General features: G+C 54.2%; 1 protein-coding gene across 9 annotated transcripts in view; it reads left to right on the plus strand.

Annotated features, from left to right (window-relative positions):
- Positions 1-23,080, plus strand: part of Arap1 (ArfGAP with RhoGAP domain, ankyrin repeat and PH domain 1) — a 55,093-nt gene that overhangs the window by 1,387 nt on the left and 30,626 nt on the right. For 7 of the 9 annotated variants that reach the window (XM_060367684.1, XM_060367685.1, XM_060367689.1 and 4 more), the window contains exons 2-3: positions 14,984-15,061; positions 19,765-20,296. In XM_060367684.1, coding sequence (XP_060223667.1) covers positions 19,779-20,296 — 518 coding nt within the window. In that variant the 5' untranslated portion in view covers positions 14,984-15,061; positions 19,765-19,778. Of the gene's footprint in view, positions 1-9,361; positions 9,379-10,120; positions 10,243-14,983; positions 15,062-19,764; positions 20,297-23,080 lie in introns of those variants that run through there. The other 2 variants (XM_060367683.1, XM_060367682.1) reach the window with 2 other exon arrangements.

A 23,080-nucleotide genomic window follows, 5' to 3' on the forward strand; every position in this document is an offset into this window, starting at 1 on the left:
TCAAGAAACAGATTTTTGGGCAGAGGTGTGCCACCCCCTAAGTTTCCTTCTCATCCAAGTCCCCATGTTCTTTGAGACTTCGGGGTTCAGGTGTGGGTGTGCTTATTGCCGCGCCTCCCGGCTTGGTTTTCAGTTCTGGGTAATGGTAAGACTTAGTATGCGTTTCCTTGGGTGCTGTGAGGAGGTGAGCAGACCTACCACCAGCTAGGGGTCTGAAGTCTGGACTTTAGCGCTGCCACCAGGCGCTGGTGACTTTGCCACTCTCTACCCTTTTAGAGTGCCCTTTCCACATCTGAGGATGTCACAGTAAGCCTGGCTTCATGTCCCGAGCACAGACTGCTATAGCAACAGTCAGGCCAGGGTGAATCCTGCCCAGAGTTTGTGTGAAGGAAAGGTAGACCTGGGCCATGGGGGGCAGGGTCTCAGGGTACTGGCACTAGATCCAGGCCTAGGGCCTCTGCCGGAGGGAGGGGAACATCTTCCTTTCTCTAGGGCTTCTCCTTCCTCACTCCACTCTCCCTTGGCTGAGCTCAAAGCCAGCCGCCAGTGCCCAAACAAGTGGCCTCTGTTCCTAGGGGAGGGGGAGGGGAGGCCGGCACTGGGCTCCAGGCCTCCTGCCCAGCACTGACCCTGCCTCCCCCTTTTGCTGTGGGTCTTAACTCTTGGAAGCCTGGGCTGGGCACTGGGCTGTTTGAGGGCGACCGATGGATACGTCTTGTTCAGTCACCGTCTACCTTGCTCCAGATTTCCGGGTTCTGTCTCTCTCAGAGGGGACTGATAGAATGTCCTTCTCACAGCAATGTGTATGTGGGCTACGGGTAGCAGTGGGCTCCTCTGAACGCCTTTCAAGTCCGTCAGGCCAGACCTAGTCCCTCCACACACAGCGTGAGGGTGTTTGCGTTTTAGAGAGGGGCTCTGTGCTGAGAATGACTACCGAGTGTCTGACAGTAAATACAGGGCTCAGGAGTGGGGGTGGAAGTGGGGATGGGGTGGGGCAGGGGAGGGGAGGAGTCCCAGAGTCCCCTCCAATGTATGTTTTCCACAGAGCTCAGATTTACAGCTCACTCAACACCAGGACCCCCTCCCCCCAACACACACACAGACTACCCCAGTTCTGATAGAGTATATAACTTATTGTCCACCCACCCCTTCCCCCAGCCCGGCCCCCCAACCTGTACATTCCAAGTGGGGTTCTGAGGAAGACAGTTCCTGCCTGAGGAGGCAAATGTGCCTTAATGACAGAAATCAGTAGTGGTATGGACCATCATCTGAAGCTTTCCTTGGAATCTCTCTCTCTCATCCTTTGGGTTATAAGTCAGAAAGAAAAGCCTGTTCTATATAATTAAGATTTCTGAGCTAGATGTGGTGGTTAGCACTCAGGAGGCAGAGGCAGGTGGATTTCTGAGTTCAGGACCAGCCGGGTATACAGAGTGAGTTCCAGGACAGGTAGGACTATACATAGAAACCTTGTCTCAAAACACTAAAAAAGAAAAAATAAATAAAATAAAAGATTTCTGTCCTAGATCACTGGGAAGTGACGTGGAATTAAGTGACTAGTTGAAGATTCCAGTGCAATAAATTATTATTTAAGTACAGTCCTAATAGCAGCAGAAGCCTCTGTTTGTTGGCCATTCCCCTTTTCTAGGTGAGCAGAGTGAGACCAAGCGGCAAGGTGATTCCCTACAGACCATCCATTTCTTAGACTAGCTGGGACCGTGCATTTCGTTGCTTAGAGTGAGATCCTTGAGCACAGCGAGGTTTCCGCAGAGAGCGGATTCAAACCCAGTCCTACCCTAGGGATTGCGCATGGCAATGCCTGGCAGGTTGGCGGGCTGCTTGGCCCCTGACGTTGGTGGTGGTCAGTTTTGGAGTGGGGTGCTTGTGAAGGTATCCTATTTGCAGACTGGCCTAGTTGGACCACCCCCAGGGGCCCAGTCCGAGGAAGGGCACCTCCTGGAAGATGACTTTCCTACCCTGTCCCCTGGCTTTCCCAGACTCTGTTTGACTGCCGAGGAGGCCAGGATCTGTAGATGGTCAGGATCTTGGAGAAAAAGCTGGGACAGGAGTCCAGGGTGGGGTCTCTGAAACCATGAGCTCCTTGCAGAGGCCACCACTGCCTTATCACAGGGCTCAGGTCTGTACCCTCCATACACCAGGAGTCAGCTCCTCTTAGGGGCCCTGGTATCGCGCCATGTAAGGTGTTGGTGACTGAAGAAACCTGGGAGGGTTTCCCAGAGTCAAGAGCCCACCTGAGGTCAAGCGAAGGGCACTTAGGGCCTCTAGGTTAGGGAGGGTGTAGGGATTAGAGATCCATTTTATACCCTCCCTCTTTCTGATCTTTCTCCTCATTTTCATTTTGTGAGGCCCTCTCAGGGCCACTCCGCTGCCATCATCTGAGGGAACAGAGGACAGGAGCACAGCTGGAATCTTAGTGGCCCAGGCCTCCTGGGGAGTCTTGCCTGGCCTCATGGTTTTTTTTGTTTTTGTTTTTTTGGTCAGGCTGTAGTAGGTGGATGAATCCCCAGGACAGGACAGTTCAAGGCTGAAATGTTCTTGCTTTATAACTTGCTGGGTGCCAGGGTCTCCCTCACTGGCATCTGTCTGTCCTCCATCTTTCCTCCTCTTCCCAGGAGCCCCTGTCCCAGTAAGACAGTCTAGGACGTGAGAGAATGACTGTGCTGGAAGGGAGGCCTCCCTTGTCTCTTCACTCGCTCTCCGACACATCAGCTGCCTCGTGAGATTAGTCTGGCTCTGCCCTTCAAAGCCATAGAGATTTGAGAGATCAACTTGCTCTGCAGTTGTTCCCAACTTCTAAATTCTGAAGAGTTGAAGCCCCAGGGGCTTACAAAGCTTGGATTTGGGGTGGGTTACCTCGAGTTGACGATAAACCTCATGCCACACTGTGGCCACATCGTCATTGGACTGAGGCCTACAGAATGTTGTGGGTTGCTCAGTGGCTCTGCTTCCCTGCTGGCCTCCGGGCTCATGCGGCCACATCTGCTTGATTGCTTCTGCAGGGCCAGTCCTGGGGCCCAGTGGTCTCACATGGCACGGTAGCCTCAGGGCATAGGGCCTCTGACTGCATTCACGAAAGAGATGCCCTATGGACACGAGGGTTCAGTTGAGGGGGAACCCAGCCTTGAGTCTGGCAGTATCATACAACAAGGTCAAGGATTGCTCTGTGGACATCAGAAACAGCATGAGTTGTGGCTCTGAAGACCCAGGTCAAGTCTGCAAAAGGCTGGAGGACCCTATCAAGACTGGTGGTAGGGAGGGGCTTGAGCAGAGGCTGAGAAGATGTGCTGTCGTGCCTTTGGGTCAGGAAGCTGGGCTTTTACCACACTAGCTATGTGCCCAGTTGAGGCTTGTCCTTGTAGAAGAACTGTTTCTTGCAAAATGTTCACGGATTTCCAGAAGGCTTCCTGGCTGGTAGGCTCTTTGATAGGGGTTGGAGACACCTCCCAGTCCTTCCCTGTAGCACCTCCCTCTGTGGAGACTCTGTCACTGGACTCATCATTTGAGGTCCTGCCACTTGGGGCAGGTGGAGCCCTGCTCTGTACTCATAGTGTATGAGCTAGGATAAACTTTCAAACCCAAATGTCAGCCCCTGCTGTCTTTAGTGAGGACCTTCAGTGGACTGCTGTGTAGTTGTATAACTAAAATGCAATGATGTTTTTCCCCAAGACTCCAGGCCTGGCAGGGGGAAGGGGGGCCCTTCCCTGAGGGGCAGAGCTGGGGACAGATACTTTCCCAGAGGGCAGCCCCCTATTGCTTGGTAAAGAGATGCCAGAGTGTTGGCTAATGATTTATTAGAGTGGGGTTGTGTGCATGGCCCCTTCCTCCACCTCTTCCACGGTTCTAAAGATGACTCACTGAGCCTCGGGAGTCAGAACAGCCAGGATCCTGACCGGAACACTCACCTGCCTGAATTGCTTGTGGCCTGAAAACCCACATTTTTCTATCTGGAGAGATGGCTCAGTGGTTTAGAGCACTGGCTGCTCTTCCAGAGGGCCCAGGTTCGATTCCCAGCACGTACATGACAACTCACAATTGTAACTCCAGGTCTGGGGGATCTGATGCCCTCTTCCAGCCCCTGAGGGCAGCAGGCACACATGTACACAGACATACATACACGCATAATACCCATAATAAAAAATAAAACCCACATTTTGGACTAGGGTTTGTCCAGCACACTGTAGGCTCTGGGGTCAATCCCCAGGACAGCAAAAACTGGGTGTGCTAGTATTTCTGCCCTCGGGAGGTGGAGGAGAATGAAAAGTTTAAGGTTGGTGTGAGGCGATGGATGAAACACCTGTCATGCAGGTGAGAGGACCAGGTCTTGGCTTACCAGAACCCACAACTGTAGGACATTCATCTGTGATTCCTGCGCTCCCTCAGAAGATGGGGGGCAGAAACAGAAGAATCCAGAAGCCTGAGGGCCGGCTAGCCTGGTCTATGCCGCAGAGAGCAACTAGAGAGCCTTTCTCAAGCAAGGTGAAAGATGAAGGCCAGCGTCTGAGGTTGTCCTCTGACTTCCCCATATTTACCATGGCATGCACGCCTGTGCCCAGCAGAAACATGCACCAGCATGTACATCATACAGCTACCATACATACGAAAAGAAGTTTAAGGCCATCATCAGCTACGTAGGCTAGCTTGGGCCACATGAGGCCATGTTTCAACGACCAACCAAGCACCCCTTGTTCCCCGCCTAGTTCTCCGTGCAGAAGTGGCCCCGCCCACTTGCAGAGGGTTTTCTCCGGCATCTCTAATGCCATCTGCAGGGAACCACCCTCCCTCAGTTCTTCCAGTAACAAACGAGAAAGACTTGAGCTCAGACTGTGGGCTTGCTGAGTCCTGCTCCTGACCTGCTGTGTGGCCCTGGTTAGGCTCTTGCTCTCTCTGGGACTTCCTTCTTTTCTGGAAATGGGGAGAGTTGTTGGTTGAGGCGCTGTCTGGTATGTGTGGAGCAGGTGGTTGGGGCCTGGGGAGTGCTGGAAAGTCAGGGCAGGAGGTAGAGCTGGGTTAGGTACAGTAGACTAGAAAGCTCCTGTACCAGGAAGGAAGTTCCTGCCACCGTGTGTCATCCTGAGGAGTGTCCATCCAGTTGGTAGCTACTTCTGTGTGCCACCAGTGAGACACAGGGGAATTGGACCCTGGCCCTGTCTTGCTTGGGTGAGAGAAAGTGTGTGATCCAACTGTGACCTGGGAGTCAGAGGCTGCTTCTTAGAGCAGGTGGCCATCAGGCTGGGAAGGCTGGGGAGCAGTGTAAGCCCAGGTCTGGGAGGAAGCATGGCTGTCAGGGAATGGCCATGAAGGAAGTGGGGCCAGTGTCTGAGCTCCCCTGGACAGCGAGCAGCAGTGAAGGGTAGCCAGGCAGGGGATGTGCAGCCTTGTGAGAAGGCTCAGATTCGTGGGAACTAGATGTTAGCTGCTCTAGGGCCCTGTTGGGCTGTGGGCAGCATAGTGGCATGAGCCAGCGTTTCTCCTGTGTGTGGGCTCTGCAGAAGTGTTTATCAAGCTACGACAGGTTGCGCCCAGCTACAGAGGGCACCAGGGGACCCCAGGACCTTATGTCTGAGCGAGTCCCAGACTTCTGCCTTGAACGTGACAGTTGCCTTGCCCAACTCTGCTATCTCACAGGGTGGCTCTTGAGCTTAGTCTAGCCATCTGTAGATCCTGTCCTGCCCACGCTGTCCCACTGATATATGGTGCAGGCGCGTCTGCATTCAGAGGGATGAGGAAGGATGATTGCTGTCAGTTCTAGACCTGCCCAGGCTAAACAGCCAACACTGGAAAAAAATCAGCCCCCCCAACCAAACACCTCCTCCCTCTGTGCCCCCCTCAGAGAAAGAAAGAAAATGAAACATTTCATAGTACAGAAAACATAAATGCTTAGAAGCAGTTTCAGAACAGCTAAGAATTCCCTGGGGCCTGGAGAGACAGCTCGATTGGTAGAGCGCCTAGTATGCGTTATGAGGACCTGAGTTCGGATCTCACACCATGTAAAAAGCTGGACTCAGTGCTGTGTATCTGTGACCCCAGAACTGGGCAGGTGGAGACAAGTGGATTCCCAGAGCCCAGTGGGCAGTCAGTGTCGTCAAATTTGTGAGCTTCGGGTTCAGCGAGAGATCTGTCTCAAAAAACAAGGTGGGAGTGAGGAAGACACCTGATGCAACTCTCTGAGCTCCGCATGCGCACACTGTGTGTGCACACATAAATACACACACAAACAGAAGAAAACGAAACAAGTGAGTCCACCTGTCTCACAGACGCGGGAGCCCTCTGCCGCCGAGTCTGCGTGCTGGGTCTCTGCCAGCCATCTGTCACTTACCATTGTCTGGACAGTACAGATGGGGGTCTTTTTTATATATTTTTAAAATTATTACTATTATTTTGGTTTTTGAGACAGAGTTTCCCTATGTAGCCCTGGCTGTCCTGGAATTAGCTCTGTAGACCACCAGGCTGGCCTCTAACTCAGCTCTGTCTGCCTGTGCCTCCCGGGTGCTGGATTAAAAGGGAGCCACCACTGCGCTGCTATGGATGTGTGTCTTTGGGTGGCCTTCAAGGCCTTGCATAGCCTGCAGTCACCATCTTTCTGTTCTCTCCTTTCTGCCTTTCCTGTGTCCTCTTTGGGCCTGCCCATCTCCACATTCCCTTCTGAGGAGATAGGAGTGGACAGAGGGGCTGAGGAAGCCCTGGGTTCAGATCCTGGCTTCTGGGTCACCCTGAGTGAGTCACTCCACCTTCCGGAGGCTCATTTTACTCATCTGCAAAGCTGGTCACACCACCTGCTCTCCAGGATGTGAGGCGGCAGGATAGGCATGCAGCACGGGGCTGAGATGCTTGTTGGACGGTGCGGACTCCATACGTCCAGTCTTTGAGGGCTCCATGCAGGAAGACTGATGGAGGATAGGACGGAACACCCCTCAGTGCTCCCTCGACCCCCTGTGCCCTCCTTAGACAAGGGCTGGAGAGGGGAGGCAGAGCAGAGTCTTCCTTTAGGTCGTCCTGTTGTGGAGTGGAGGAAGCTGAGGTGAGGCTCACCCCTGTGGGCCGCTGCACATTTCCCTCTCCTCCACTCCCAGCCTGGCCCAGCACCCAGCCCTCTGACCCTCTCCAGTGTGGCAGCTTTCACTTTCAGGTGCCGGGTTGCAAGGGACCCACTTGTCTTCAGCCTCTCCATTCAGGGACCTTCTAAGGAAATGACAGGTCTGGGTCTCTGTTTCTGGGGGTCCCTAGTTCTGAGCACAGAGAGCCAGAGTTCCTTCCTCATCGGTGGGAGCTTTGGGTTACCCAGCTTGCCCCTCTTCAGCCTCGGGAGCCCATGATGAGGGTCCTACAACGTCAGCACTGGTGACCCTGGTCTGTCCCCTCCTGCTGCCTGTGATCCTGTGGTCAGCCCTGAGCCCTCCCTCCCTCCTGTGGTCAGTGGCTTCCTGTTTCTACCCCATTTAGTCTCTTAGTCCCCTGGGTAGAGGGTGCAGCGGTCACAGGAAGACCTTCCTGGAATCGTGCTGTGGCACCTTGGCAGTACATGCCCTTGTAGGGGTAAGAAGTCCCGGCCCCAGGAAAGCACTACTGTCACAGAGGCGGGGGCCTAGGCCGGTGCTCAGCTGCCAGTGCAGCATCAGGCCCACCTTGAGTGCGCACTACTGGAGAAAGCTGGAGCAGAAGAGGGGGCCCAGGACCTTGGCAGCGCAGGGCAGTTAGAGGACCAGCTCTGCCTGATATCCTGCTGTCCCTGTGGGCTCCAGGCTATGCTTCAGGGGAGGGAAAGGCAGGGACAGGGACTCAGATAAATCGGGTCCAGCCAAGAGCTGAGACTGTGGCTCTGGTAGAGGCCTTGGCTAGTGTCTGTGTGTGTGTGTGTGTGTGTGTGTGTGTGTGTGTGTGTCTGGGTTCCATCTCTAGCAAAACCAGAAAGGCCCAGGAAAATATTGAGCGGAGCATGAATCAGAAGCCTGCCTGTAAGGAACGGCCAAGGATAGGCGTGGCCCCATTTAGAAGGTTTATGTTGGGGTCTGAGAGGAATGGTTAGTAGCACTTTGTCACATGGCCTAAAACCAGCCCATTGACTTTCAGCTTTTTTTGATTTGCAGAGTTACACCTTGTCCAGGGTGCCTCCTTCTAGGGTGAGGTTTGGGCATTTGGGGGCCCTGGATGAGGTTTGAGCTGTAATGGGTCATGTGTTGTCTCGGGGGACAAGGCGAGGGTCCCTAGAATGCGGTGTTCACTGAGAGGCCTTGGTGCGTCCTTGTGGAGATTCAGCAGGCCCAGCCTCACTGTGCAAGATGGAGTGGGAGCGGCTGTGAGTCTCCTTCTCTAGGCCAGATGGCCTAGGACAGTAGCAATTTCATATATGATAGTTCCTCTAGTGTCTCTATATATTGCTGGGTGTGGTGGTTCACTTCCGTAATTCCAATACTCAGGAGTCAGGGGCGGGAGGCTCAGCGAACACCAGTTAACAAATTAGGTCTGACTGCGTTACATTTCGAATCACTAAGGATGAGGCTACTCTGTCTGGCACTGAGGGCAAGTTGCCTTGACTCTCCTTTTTTACTTTTTACTCTAAGTTTGTTTATTTATTGTAATGTGTGGACATGCATGGTTATACAGGAGGAGGCACACACACACTACAAGGTCCATGTGGTGATCAGAGCACAGCTACAGAGTCCATTCTCTCCTTCCACCTTTACGTGAGTTCCAGGCCTTCCTCACATGATGAGCAGCGTTACCTGCTGAGCCATCTTGGCTGTGCTGTGCCTGAGGTGAGGTGTCAGTCATCTGGGTTCCTGGCTGGAGGGGAAACTGTGGCCTGGGATGGGAAGGGGTATCCTTAGGGCTTCAGGCAGGCGGCAGAGCTGGGTGGAATTAGGTTTGCCTTGCCGCCTGGTGGGGGTGGAGGCCAGGCTTGGAGCCCGCTCATGTAGGCCTGGGAGGCACGGCCTACATGATACTTAAGACCCCCAGAAAACAGGCCCCACCCCAGATGGGATTGACAGGATGTTCTTGGAATCAGGGTGAGTCTGTCAGGCAGACTCAGCTGGGAGTCTCGCAGGAAGCCAGAGTAGGCCTTTGTGAGACCCGCATGCTGAGGCCTGCAGTCCCTGAGAGACAGGAAATGACTTCTTGGTTTGGGGGTCCACTGAGCTGTGCCCCACCCCGCTGCCCTTGCTGCCTTGGCTCAGAGGGAGTTAGCTTGGCAGGGTCGGGGGGGTCACTTCTGCACCCTCTGAGCTGGGAGCCCAGCCCTCACACAGTTCCTCATAGCTACAGGAAGTCTCTCCAAGGCTTCTTGCCTTCTAGTGGAAGCTCACAGGGTCCTGTGGACACCCATGAGAGCAGTTGGTGCCCGGCAAGATGGCCCTGCCACAGGTATTACCTGGCTACCGGACCAGGCCCGTGCGGGGTGGATGTTGGGCGTGTCGGGATTTTAGGGAAGTTGTGTGGGACTCTTGGGCAGTTGTGTGTGGGGGGATATTTCTGGGACAGTTATGTGCACTTGAGTTGTTGATAGGAGCGTGGGTTCTACAGGCTGGTTGCAGAAGGGCCTCTCTGCCCAGTAGCTGCTAGGGAGGCGTGCTTGTGTGGTGCTGTGGGTGTGGTTTGCAGATCCAGGTGGGTGTGTGGTTGTGGTTCCTGTGGAGACAGATCTGAGGGGTTTCCTGAGGGCTGCACACAGGTCCCTGTCCAGCTCCCTGGTTTGGGAAACCGGGAGTCCTAGGGCAGGGCTGGGGCTGTTGTAAGAAGATGAGGAGGGCTACAGGTAGGTCCGGGCTGCCCTCCCTTCCCGTCCCCCCTCTCCAGGGCTGGGTCTTGCCTTGAACTTGGAGCAGAGCCCTGTGCAAGTGGATAAAATAAGAGAGGTATCTGGCCGTGGGGTCCAGAGTTTAGGCTGGAAGGAGCCAGGACCTTTAAGGTTGCTGCCTGAGTCACTCTTGCAAATCCGAATGCAAAGAAGACAAGGGGAGGCCTCCGGAGAGGCACACCCACAGGCCAGCAGGCCAGCCCTCTTCCTCCCCCGCTGACTGCCTCGTCTCCGGAGTCCTGGGTCCTTTCTGTGTGATCCCCAGGGTTTGCACATTCAGTTCCCTCTGTATGGAACAGTGTCCTTCCTGTCTCCACCCACCGAGGCCCAGGGTAGGTGGCCTCTGGAAGCCTTCCTGCCTGCTTCACGGAGGCAGCCCTCCTCTCCTCCCTCTTCTCCAAAGGCCCTGTGGGCTGCAGCAGGGGACTTGGGTGAGTGTCCACCTTACCCATGTGACGTGGGGTTAGACCGCAGGACTTGGGGTCATTGTGAGAGCTAAGGGGACAGAGATGGGAATGTGGGCAGACAGCAGTACTTGGGAGAGGAAGAGAAATTAAGGCTGTTTCCACCTTGCTGGGTTGGTGAACTTAGTGTCACTGTCAATAGTAGGACCAAGGGATGTTATGCAGGGCCAGAAATGGGCAATGAGTTCAAACTCTGCCTTGGGGCAGGGCTGATAAGGTCATTAAAAGGGGGAAATCTTTGGATCCAGCAAGAGGGAGTCAAGTCAGACCTGAGGAAAGCCTGGCTGCCAAGGATTAGGGATTTCAGATGACTCTTCTGAAGTGGGACTAAATACCTGAGCTCCACTGTGGATGGCGGGATCAGAAAGAGAGGCAGACTCAGGCCCTCACAGGAAACGCTGAAGCAGGCAACAAGTGGATCCTCACAAAGAGACCAACAAGGAGAGCAGGCAGGAGCATGGCGGCCGAGGGGCAGTCCTGAAGGACTTCCTGGAGGAGGTGGCTTGGAGGGGGCCAGGGTGGTTGATATACTCATTGTCAGCTGACTCTTTTGGGGGGCTCCCCTATGTCAGGCTTGTGCCAACGTAGGAAATGACACAGGGGTTGTGGATGGGGCCGGGCCTTGGGGTATGTCACTGAGGATTTTGGCAAGTCACTTCCTCTCTGTGGTGTTTATTTCTTTATCCATAAGTGGCAGGGCCGGAGTGCAGCAGATGACAGGCTGACGAGCCGTCTGGGGCACAGGGAGCCCGGTCAGCTGTGGCGGTAGCCGAGCAGTACCGAAGGGAGGCGCAGAGGTGGGACGCGGGGGCTCTGCGAGCCTGGCTGCGTCCCCTCACCTGTGGCTGCGGTGTTGTTAATGGGATGCTTCCTCAGCCAGGCCTCTGCTTCCCAGAGAGTGAGAGCCGAGCAGGGGGGCCTGGGTGCTGGAGAACTCCACTGTCCACACATGACATGCTGGTGCCATTTAAAGAGTGAAAACCCATGTCAAGAATCCGTGATGAACAAAACATAAAACACCACGATTTTCAATAAAGAAAGGATGGCGTTACCAGCACTCTGGCCTCAGCAGTGATTACCACAGGTTTCTGTCGGGGAGAGCCGCCTCTGGAAAGCCACCCTGCCTGGCTTGGTGGATCCTGGGTGGCAGGGTCCAGCCTGAAGTTCCTGGAGGCTTCTGGGTTGTGCTTCCAGCTCCTGGAATAGCACTGTCCCCAAGGACAGTTAGTGCTCAGTCCCCAGGTCCCTGACCTTGGCCAGTGCCCTTTAGTGCAAGAATAGGAACTTGAAAGAGGCCAGGCTCTTCTCAGGGAGAGCAGGGGTTCCTGTTTCCCAGCACCAGCCAGTCCATCAATGAGGTGGGACCGTCACCACTCCTCTGTCAACTGCCTGACCTCAGCATGCGCTCCGTTATGCTTGACTCTTGCTTACCAGAGGCGGCAGGAAGCCCGGCTAAGGGTGGAGAGTTGCCTTGCCCAATAGACCGTGTAAGAACAGGTTGGGAAGGTGGCTCTGTGGTTAAAAATGCTTGCTGTGCAAGCCTGAGGACTTGAATTCAGAGCCTCGAACCAGGTAAAAAGCTGCTGAGATGGCTCCGTGAGCCTGACAGCCTGAATTCAGAGCCTCTGAACCAGGTAAAAAGCTGCTGGGATGGTTCCGTGAGCCTGACGGCCTGAATTCAGGCTGCACGTGGAGGAAGGAGAGAGCAGACTCCGCAGGTTGTCCTTCGCACATCCGCGCGAACACACATGCAGTAAAGGGAAAACAGAAAAGCCTGGGAGCAGCGGTGCCTGTGTGTGCCCTGCCCCACCCCAGAGGGCGGCACACACAGGAGACGCTCCAGAAGGCTGTGGGAGTGAGAGGCAGGTGAATAATGAGACAGGGCCTCAAGGTGCAGGTAAGGGCCACATGCTCCGGAGTGCCCTATGAACTCAAGACATGCGTCATGGCATGTATGTACACATATTCACGCGCGTGCACACACACACACACACACACACACACACACACGAGCACTAGAGTAGGCACATTGGCACTCTTCTGTAGTCCTATCCCTCAGGAGCCTCAGTGGTAGAGGCCTAGCCCAGCATGTGCGAGGACCTGGGCTTCATCCTAGACAAACCAAACAAAAGTGATGAGTTTAACACTCTTATTTATTATTTTAAGTTTTGCCTTTTGAGCGTGAGTGTTTTGTCTGCGTGTGTATACGTGTGCTATGTGCATGCCTGGCGCCTGAGGAGAGCGCAAGAGGGCATTGAGTTGCCTGGAACCAGGGCTGGCAGGCGGTTGGGAGCCGCCGTTTGGGTGCTGGAAACTGAGCCTGGTTCCTCTGTAAGAGCTGCACGTGCTCCGACCCACGGAGTCATCTATCCAGCCCCTCTTTGGATATGTTTAAACCTCATCGTCATTGTTATTAGAGTCACGATGTTCTGTAGGCAGGCTGGCTTCAGACTCCCTGTGTGCCCGAGCTGGTGACCTCTCGACCCTGCCTCTTCCCGAGCTAGGATCATAGGCAGGCTCTACCGCTCCTCGCTTCACGCTGCTTTCGTAGTATTTTAAACCTAAATATCCCCAGTGTTATTAGTTATCGTGTAGTCAACAGCAAGACATTGAGATCTTTAACGCTCTTTTTCTTTCACTCTCTTCAAGGTCCCATAGGCTCCTTGTTTGGGGGGACGTTTCAAGTATTCAAAAGGCATATATGGCCGTGCTAGCTATTAGGCAGGGCAGGCCCAGGTGTGTTGAGACAGCGCCTTCCTCCCTGAGTGGCCGAGATAAGCCACTCAGCTTCCTGGTACTCTAGTTTCTTCATCTCTAGACAGTTGCTGGTCCCTCCCAGGTCAGGGTGAGGGTTAAATGAGTAAAGACACTTCACACCGTGCACATTGCACTGTTTGTCTTTTGTTGTTGTTGTTGTTCTTCCAGACAGGGTTTCTCTGTGTCGCCCTGGCTGACCTGGAGCTCAGAGATCCACCTGCCCCCCTCCCCCCCCCGAGCGCTGGGATTAAAGGTGTGTGCCGCCACCGCTCGGCTGTTTGTCTTTTAAGCAGTTTTGAGAAGCTTGCTGTTGGGGCCAACGCTTTGATGCAGAGTACCAGTTACCTAACGTTTGTTGTAGAGGCTGGAGAGGTGGCTCGGTGGTTATGAGGACCCAGATCTGATTCCCACATGTCTGAAACTCCAATCCCAGGAGAGCTGACGCTCTCTTCCTGCCTCCTTTGGCGCTGCCTGTATGGAGTGCATAGACATACATGCACATAAAATACGTATAACCATAAACAAATCAAATCAAATGCTCACCTTAAAACCCCATCCCTGGGGCTGGAGAGATGGCTCAGAGGCTAAGAGCACTGGCCCCTCTTCCAGAGGTCCTGAGTTCAATTCCCAGCAGCCACATGGTGGCTCACAACCATCCATAGTGAGATCTGGTCTCCTCTTCTGGCGTGTAGGCACGCACGCAGGCAGAATGCTGTATAAATAATGAAATCCCAGCCCCGGGGCAATCACAGTCTGTAAAGCGCCACGTAAGCGTGAGGACCTGGCTCTCCCTCCATTCATCTAACGAGCTGGACATGATGCTGTACGCTTGGGGGACATGGGACAGGAAGATCCCCGGGCCCCAGCCAGCATCGCCTAATTAGTGACCTCCAGGTCCCAGTTAGAGACTCAGAAAAGGAGGTAGATGTCTCTTGAGGAGTGACACCTGATTCCTGGCCTCCACACGCCCCTGTGTGCACTTGCACTAGTCCTCGTGTAGGGCCAGGCACTCACAAACACCCACAGATTCCCACATTCACATAAAGCACTGTGGCGTTCGGAGACTGGCATGGTGCTTGCTTTGCTGTCCAGGGTGGCTCCCCATTCACAGCACCTCCCCTTCCTGAGCCTCCTGAGTACTGGGGTCCAGATGTGTGCAGAGCTGCGTGTGCCTGTTTTAACCCTGTTCTAAGCAGTGACAGTCGCAGACTCTGCTTAGCGTAACTAGATGGTTGTGAGTAGCCATGCAGAGCCTGGCGGTTACTAGGACACTCCTGCCCTGACTTTGCTCTGGGCCCCAGGAAGGGGTCTGTCCATTCTATCGTGACCCCCACCTCACAGTGCCTGGGCCTTCTGAGCAGCAGGGCCATGGGCCTGTCTGCTAGCCCGTTCTCTCTTCCTCTGGAAACCCCCTATTGACTCATTTTCCTCATGTCCTTGCCCCAGTTGTGCCCCACCTCTGTCTCGGCCTGTTTGGTGGCCCCCAGATTAGTGGAGCCTTGTGTTCCTGTATCCCCAGCCCTCCTGTCAGGAAAGCACCTATGCGCTTGCCCTGATGCAGTCTCTTTGCAAGACTCCCTGGTAGCAGTCCCACCACTGGGGGGTCCCAACCAGGGAGCCAGCAACCCCAAGCTCCTTAGTCTCACCCCACAGGCACCTCACCATTCTAACCTTACACCCCCTCTCCTGGAAGGACTTTCTGGGGTCTGACTCCATGGCTCCTGCTGCCCTGGAGCCTTCTCTCTGCCTGCTCTCTCTCTCTCTCTCTCTCTCTCTCTCTCTCTCTCTCTCTCTCGTCACCTCCTTCCCCTTTCTACTTTCTTCCCCTATCTCTGGTTGGCCCCACCCTTCTCTTCCTCCCCCTTTCCCCTTCCTCTCTCTCTCCTCCTCCTCTCTCTCCTCCTAGCATCACTTGCCTCATGGATTTTCTCCCGCCTCTCTTCCCCTGCAGTCTCCACCTCAGAGCACCATGGGAAGCCCCTGGAATTAGGAACCACCTCTCTGGAGGACCAGGTGTCCTTGGTGTGAGGTAAGTGGGGAGCTGCGATCATGAGGTGGGAGTTTCATGGAAGCTGAGACCTGGGGTTTCATATTCTGTTTGGGGAGCTGAGGTTGTGGACGGAAGATGGGGCCTGAGAACTTGGTAAGGCTTAGCCAAGAGGCTCTGAGAGGAGACGGTCCTCAGGCTGGTTTGCCGGGTGCCAACTGATTGGTGTCTCCTTACTTGTTGAGTTTTGGTCTCTTTCTCATTCTCGGGTTTTCTTAATGAGGATCATACTCCTCTCCTCCTTTTAAACAAACGTTTGCTTGTGTGCGCGTGCACTTGCTGTGCTCACACCCATGTTCTCTGGTGCTGTAGCGTGTGTGTGAGGGTGAGAGGACACCTTGCAGGAGTCTGACCTCTCCTCTTAGGGACTGAACTCAGGTCATCAGGCTTTGCAGCAAGCACCTTCCCTGCTGAGCCCCATATTCTCTTGAAATAGAATTCATTTTGTGGAGCTTGCGGCACAAAATCAAAACGAAGGACCTAACATGGCAGCCCCTGCCACCACTTCTCCCCAAATGCAGCTGTTTATTTGGTTGTTTGGTCGTTTGGTTGGGTTTTTAAGACAGGGTTTCTCTGTGTAGCCTTGGCTGTCCTGCAACTCACTCTGTAGACCAGGCTGGCCTTGAACTCAGAGATCTGCCTGCCTCTGCCTTCCGAATGCTGGGTTTTTAAGGCGCTCACCAAATGCAGCTTCTTGTGTATCTACCCAGATGTTTGTATTCGTGTTTTTTTTTTTGTTTGTTTGTTCGTTTGATTTGCTTTTGTTTTTAGCCCAGATGTTTATGTAATGCTTTTCTGTGCCTTGATTTTATGCTTGAACTGACCTTTCTCATCAGTCTATATAAACTTTAGAGCTTAGACCAATTTCAGTTTGGAAGTTGCTTTCAAGTTCTAGTTCAACCCTGGGAGACTTTCTTTATACTGTTATGCCATTGAGGGCTGCTGTACCCAAGCCCACCAAATGCGTTTGTTTATGTCTTCCTACTGTATAACTCTCCGTTTAGAACTCACGTAACTGAACATTAGGTGACGGAATACATAAAATGAGTTGTCTTCCTCCACACCACGGCCGGGGAAGCTGTCCGGGGAAGCTGAAGTGTCATGTTTAAGGCCATTCTAGGATTCAGAGAGGGGCCCGAGTGATGAATGAGCAAGGTTATGTGTTTAGTTAATTTTTCAAAAGTAAGATGTTCTTGTGTTCTTTTGCCCCAAAAGATCATCCAAGTGACACAGGCTCAAGGCTGTGTGGGCTGCGCTCCTGTCCTGTTCCCTCCTGACCCCTCAGCCCTTAACTTCTTTCCTTTGAGGAGGATTCCCTGGTGTGGCCTCCTGTCTCTGTGGAGACACACCTACGCATTAGCCATGTGGACACACTCATCCTGGCACTCAATTTGTTGTGACTGTTATTGGCTTTTCTTGTAAGGCAATCCTGTCTGCACCTCTTCGTGCTCACATAGCAGGCTTTTGGAGTTCGTTCATGTCAGCATAAAAGGATCTTTCTCCTTTTCATAGCCATTTGGTACTCTGTTGCATGACTACCCCATAGTTTAGTCACTTATTTCCCAGCTGATGGACATTTCGGTTATTTCCATCTTCTGCAATAAACGCTGCTTGGTAGCTGATAACCCTCCATATATGTTGTTTTGGATGGGTGCCAGTAACAGTGCAAGATAAATGATTTCATTCGTGCTTGACCCAGGATGGCTAGGGGCAGCAAAGGGGCTTTTCTAGTGACTGTGCCATTGTCCTCCCCGGAGGCACCCTGCCACTCAGGGTGGAGAGACCTGCCCCACGACCAGTACTGTGGATTTTCAGGCTGTTTGTGTTGGCAACTTGATGGGCGGAAAGTAGAGTTTTCCCTTTGTGTCTCTCGGAGGTCCTTGTCCTGTGTTTAAAGGCTGTGCGAGGCTCTTCCTCTGAACTCTGTTCAGACCATTCCCCACCACCCCACTCCATCCTTCCTCTCACTGTTAGCTTGGTGTCTGCTGCTGTGATAGCACCGTGACCAAGAGCAACTTGGGAAGAAAGGGTTTGTTTCCTCTGACAGCTCACACCAGGAAAGGAAGACACAGCAGGGACTCAGGCAGCAACCTGAGGCAGGAGCTGAAGCAGAGGCCACGGAGGGGTGCTGCCTACTGGCTTGTGCCTCATGGCTTGCCAGCCTGCTTTCTTAGAGAAGCCAGGGCCACCTGCTCTGGAGCAGCAAAGCTCACAGTGGCCTGGGCCCGCTCACATCAGTCATTGACCAAGAAAATGTCCCACAGACCCCACGGGGCCAGTTTGATGATGGCTGTTCCTCAGTTGTCATTTCCTCTTCCCAGTGACTCTAGCTTATGTCGAGTTGAAAAAAAAAAAATCCCAAACAACAAACAAACAAACTGCTCACACTTGTGTGCTTCCTTGCCCACTTGTGCTTTCCCTCTCTCTCTTCCTCTGTCTCTCCCCTCTCTCTCTCTCTCTCTCTCTCTCTCTCTCTCCTTTCTCTCTGTTTCATTTGTAACAGAGTTTCAAGTAGCCCAGGTTGGCTCCAAGTGAATGCGCTCTTCCCTCAGCCTCCTGAGTACTGGGATGACATCTGGGGTCTCCCCAGCCCAGCTAATGTCCGTCCTATTTCTAGGTGCTTCTTGGCTTTTGGGAAGTGAGGGGATAGGAGGTACCTCCTGGGTAGTCTCATATCTCTCACTTTGTTTGCAATGGGTTCTACCACTTATTTTTACGTACTGTCACGTGACATTTAAAGACAGGGACTGGAGTTACAAACCACTGTGAGCCAGGTGGGCGCCGGGGATCAATCCTGGGTCCTTGGGGAGAGCAGCCATGATGTGGGCACTATACAGGCCTTTAAAATTTTTTCCATCCCTTCTGAGTAACACCTCAGACTTTTATTCATGTAGCTTTTCTACCTGCCTTCTTGGGCCTTTCTGTCCCTCGGTCTGCCCCTCCCTGGAGACGAGCCCAGCAAGTACACTGGCGTGCGCTTCAGCACCTCTCTAAGGTGTGTAAGCTTCTTAACGATGCTCATTCTTGGTATTTTCTGCTGTGTGTGGGGTCTTTCATCCTGGCTCCTACCTGGCTACTGCTCTGAAATATCGGGTTTTGTTGTAGCTTTGAACTCAGTGATCATATTAATCTCTTCTGTTAATGCTAACAAGAGCTTCGCAGCTAGGCCGCGTGGGCTCCCGTCTCAGAACTCACGTGGGGCAACTTGGGATGGCTTATTTGTCCTGGTTCGTGTTTTCAGCCTCCTGCTTATCACGTGTGTTGCCTAGAACAATGTGATAACAAACACAGTAATGAAACGGCGTCGTTGTCTTGTTCCTAAGGTAATGGGATTTCTTCTTAAACTTCTTTTTTATTTATGTGTACGTGTGTGTGCGCTCCTGCTTGTTGGCCTCTGTGCCGCATGTATGCGGATTCCTTCAGAGGCCAGAAGAGCACTGGGTCCCCTGGAACTAAAGTTACAGGGGGCTGTGACTTTATGGCTGCTGGTCCTCTGGAGGAGCAGCAAGTACTCTCCAGGCCCCTGTAATTGGATTTTGTTTGTTTGTTTGTTTCATGGTTGTATAATGTCTGTTTAAGGAAGAATCAGTCTGTTAGGTGAACTCTGTGCTGCACAGTACTGTCGCCTCTTCAGTGCTGTGGTGATGACCAGGCGCCTTCACCCTTCGCCTCTTCCTGTCTACCTGGACTCTCAGCAGAAGGAGGCTCTTGAGGTCTCGGTGTAAGGGGGAGTTCCTACTGTCCAGGGCCAGGCTGCTTTGGTGACTGAGTCAATAAACAGATGGATGTTTTGCTTGTTTGTTTGTTTCTCTGTGTTGGTAGCAAGGGAGGGGATTACCCAGAAGGCCAGGACACAGGCTTTGTGATCTAGGTTTTTCCTCCTTCTGGGGCACTCCGCTTTCTTAAGGGACATGGAGCAGAGATGGAGTGTGGTCCCGTGTGTCACTGAGCTTCCAGACTTGGCCTCCACCTGGGGATAGGTGCCTCAGAGGGACTGGGCCCTGGCCTGCGTTTCATAGAGAAGAGTGGGGACAGGGTGTCTTGCCCAACACCAATTATGCCATTTTCCAGTCTCCATGGTAGTAGCTGAACCTGTAGGTCGGGGGTGTGACGGATGTAGAGGATATGACATGCTAAGAAACCATGAGCTAGATGCTGGGGCCACAGGGACCCACAGGGGGGAAACAGGATTATTCAGTCAGGCCTGGCAGTGCTCAGCCTTGCCTGGTATGTGGGCACAGTATGGGCGTGCAAGAATCAGACTCAGACTGGCCATTGTGGTGCACACCTGTAATCTGAGTGCTCAGGAAGCTGAGGAAGGAGGACTGATGGAAGTTTCAGGCTAGCCTGGGCTACATAGCGAATTTAGGGCTAGTTGGGAGCCAGAGTCAAAGAAGGCACTCAACAAAACCCTGTCTCAAAACACCAGAGCCACTACCAACAAAAGGATAGAATTTGAGTTCATGGCATGAGTGGCGTCTGCGGATTTCACATTTCAACCTTCAAGGCTTTCATCTTTGAGGATCAAAGTTTCTGGGAATTTAGGCTTTAGGTTTTGATCTTTTGGGTTTCAGCATCAGAGATTCCGGCATTCCGGTTTCTGGTGGACACAGCGTGGAACCTTGCAGCGGGCCCCTGCTGCGGTGGCTCCTGGGCTGCCTCTCAGCCGTGACCTTCTCCCTCAGGTGTGCCGGGAGCCATGGCAGAGAGCAGCGAGGCCGCGCTGTCGGTGGCCGAGTGGCTCCGGGCGCTGCACCTGGAGCAGTACACAGCGCTCTTCGAGCAGCACGGGCTGCTGCGGGCCACCGACTGCCAAGGCCTCAGCGATGCTGGCCTGCTGGCCATGGGCATGCACCTCCCTGGCCACCGCCGCCGCGTCCTGGCCGGCCTGCTCCGGGCCCACGCACCCCCGGTCCCCGTGCCTCGCCCTGCCCCACGGCCGGTGCCCATGAAGCGACACATCTTCCGCTCGCCGCCTGTGCCCGCCGCGCCCCCCGAGCCGCCCCCCACAGCTGGAGAGGAGGGGGGCCTACCTGCCGCCCCGCCCATTCCACCCCGCCGGAGCTGTCTGCCGCCCGCCTGCTTCACGCCTCCGTCCACAGCCGTCCCGGACCCCCTGCTGCCCGTGCTGCCCCCACTGCCCGCCAAGCGACACTTGGTAGAACCGAGCGTCCCTCCTGTACCTCCTCGCACCGGACCCCCCCACCCACAGGCCAGGTGAGTGACTTCAGTGCTCAGTGTAGAGGGGCCAGGCCTGAGGCCTGGCTGGCTGCCGGGGGACACAGGCTTAGAGAGTAGGGAGCAGGGCCAGGGCAGGGCAGAGGGGGCAGAGCGGGCAGAGCGGGGCAGAGCGGGCAGAGCGGGCAGAGCGGGGCAGAGCGGGCAGAGCGGGGCAGAGCGGGGCAGAGCGGGGCAGAGCGGGCAGAGCGGGCAGAGCGGGGCAGAGCGGGCAGAGCGGGGCAGAGCGGGGCAGAGCGGGCAGAGCGGGGCAGAGCGGGGCAGAGCGGGGCAGAGCGGGGCAGAGCGGGGCAGAGCGGGTAGAGCAGGGCAGAGCGGGCAGAGCGGGCGGCGGAGCCACAGGGGCCCCAGCTGTCTATCCCAGGAACGTCTGAGTTCATGCTGTGGAGACTGGGGTGTACACACTGACAGGTGAGGTGTGGAGAAAGCTGGAGCACTGGGACGGTGGGACAGGTGTGGGGGTGGGCTGTGCGTCTGTCTATCACCCTAATCCCCGCCCCCAATGCTGTACTTGACAAATCTGACCGAATCCCAGGACCTTTCTGGGCCGCAGGCCCGCTCAGTCTCATCTTCGGAATTCCTTCTCTTCTCCCCGCCCCTCTCCTTTGAGCTTTCCTGAGTTTTCTTCTTCTTTTTCCTATGGACATGCCGCTTCTTCTTCCTCGCTTCCCGCTGTTTGCTCTGGTGTCTGTAGAGAAGCATCTGCAGACAGGCTGCCGGATGTTCAGGGTAACAGCGTTCCGTTGGAAGTTTGAAGGGGTGTGCTGACAGAGCTCTCTTGTCCTTGTCGCTGCTAGACAGTGTTGGGGGCGGTGGTTGTTGATCCCTGCAGCCTTCTGTGGAGGGTGGGGTCTGTATTCTGACTCCAAGCTGGGAAACTGAGGTTTAGGGCATGGAGGGAAGGGACATACTTGGGGGAGGAGGAGCACTTCTGTGGGGAAAGTCTTGGGTGTTTTCAGCATTTATAGAGTAGCATTGACTCGGGGGATCTTCTGGGCCAAGCCAGGTCTGAAGTTAGGAGATTTAACTGATGCAAGAAAGAGTAAGGTGTTCCTTTTCTGGGTCCTCAGGGATCCACGCTAGGTTCATCGTTCTTGGTGCCATTGCGCCCTCTAGTGGCCATTCTCCGCACGCAGGAGTGACATTTATTAGAGACAGAAATAGCTGGTTCAGAGTTGCTGGAATTGAGAGTCCCCTGAACCCAGCATCCCACATACCTTCTTCCTCCTCCCCATCCAGGGCCACCCTCTGGAGATGTTTGTGAAGGGAGAGGCCTTCAGAAGTGGCCAGTGGGAAGAATTCAGCTGGGATAGGATTTTAGGCTATAGACCAAGGTGTAAGCAAATCAGGGAAAAGCAAGGATGGGGGTCCCACCTCCGCCCTCTGCCTTTGTAACCCGATGCCCCGTCTGACTTATCTGGGCCCTCTGGGTTCCTCGGACACTTACAGCTGTTTAGGAAACTTTCAGGGCAAAATAAAAATAATATCCACAGCGCTGGACCCCAGGATACAAGGCTCCACTCTCAGAGCTACAGTCTGAACACAGGCACTTAGCCAGCATATGAGGGTGTCAGGCCTGTCTCTTCAGTAGTCACTAGGTGGGGGTGGGGCCAAAAATGATATAGTACTGGCATCCTCTATAGTTGTTGGTGGTGGTGGCTGGTTGGTTCTGCTGTCTGTTTTTCTGGGGTCAAACCCAGGGCCTTGCATGTGCTCACTGATGTCTGCAATCATCTGGGCGTTGCTCACAGCACCAAATACACTAAAAGCCCTGGGCAGTAACTACCGTACCTGACTGGTTAGGGAATATGGACAAGGGGAAAATCTTCGTGTATTCAGCATAGATGTGGGTTGGATCTGCAGGTTGTTGAACGCATGGATGTGGAGCCGAAGGTTGTGAAGAGTTTTCTCTGACCCCCACAGTTTGGGACGCTCCTTAGGGCAGAGAGGTGCCAGGCCTGGCATCCTATGCCCTCAGGATGGCATTGGGAGTCCTGGGCATCTGCAGTCCTCAGCTCACGGATGTACAAAGTCTTCAGACTTTTTAAATGTTTATTTATGTGTGTGGGCATTTTGGCTGTCTGCCTGTCTGTGCGCGTGAACGCACACTTGCCCAGCTGTCAGGGTGGCGGCGTGTGTGTGTGTACTCGCAGCTCCATCCTAATCGGTGCAGGGATCCGTCCAGCCGCAGGGCGACAGGCCCTGTGTGTGAGAGCTCTCGAGGGCTGAGCGCACACATACGCGTGCCAGTGGGTACGGCTGCTCCAGGGACCACACGGCCAGGCTGCATGGTTAATGGTATGCAGATGCTATTTGGGTGAGTGAATTGGCACAGTCATTGTTTGTGTACTGTCAGGCCTGAGTCATTGTGCACATATGTGTGCGCATATGCTGCCAGGAGCTGTTAGAATGTCAGCTCTCCTAGGGCCATGAGATCTTTGTCAGTTTCCCTTCCTGGTGCATCCCTAGCCTCTGGCAAGAGGCACCTAATAGGCCCTTAGGACATGTCCAGGAGGTGGAAGGCCAGCGCTGCCGGAAGCTTTCACACTATGGGTGCTGAGCTTGGGTGTCTGCAGATGGCGTGCCCAGGCCTCAGCCCACCCTGGCCGGAGAGCTAAAGGGCAGTGAATTCAAGAAGGCCTTCCCTGGTTCATGTCATCTCCAGCCTGTCCCGGGAAGGAGATGCCTTCAGAGGACCTGGTGGGAAGGAAGAAGCTGATGGGATCCAAGGCCACAGAAAAGCTGTACGCGACTAGAAAATAA

The sequence above is a fragment of the Meriones unguiculatus genome, chromosome 14 (assembly GCF_030254825.1).
Source record: "Meriones unguiculatus strain TT.TT164.6M chromosome 14, Bangor_MerUng_6.1, whole genome shotgun sequence".
Classification (NCBI taxonomy): domain Eukaryota; kingdom Metazoa; phylum Chordata; class Mammalia; order Rodentia; family Muridae; genus Meriones; species Meriones unguiculatus.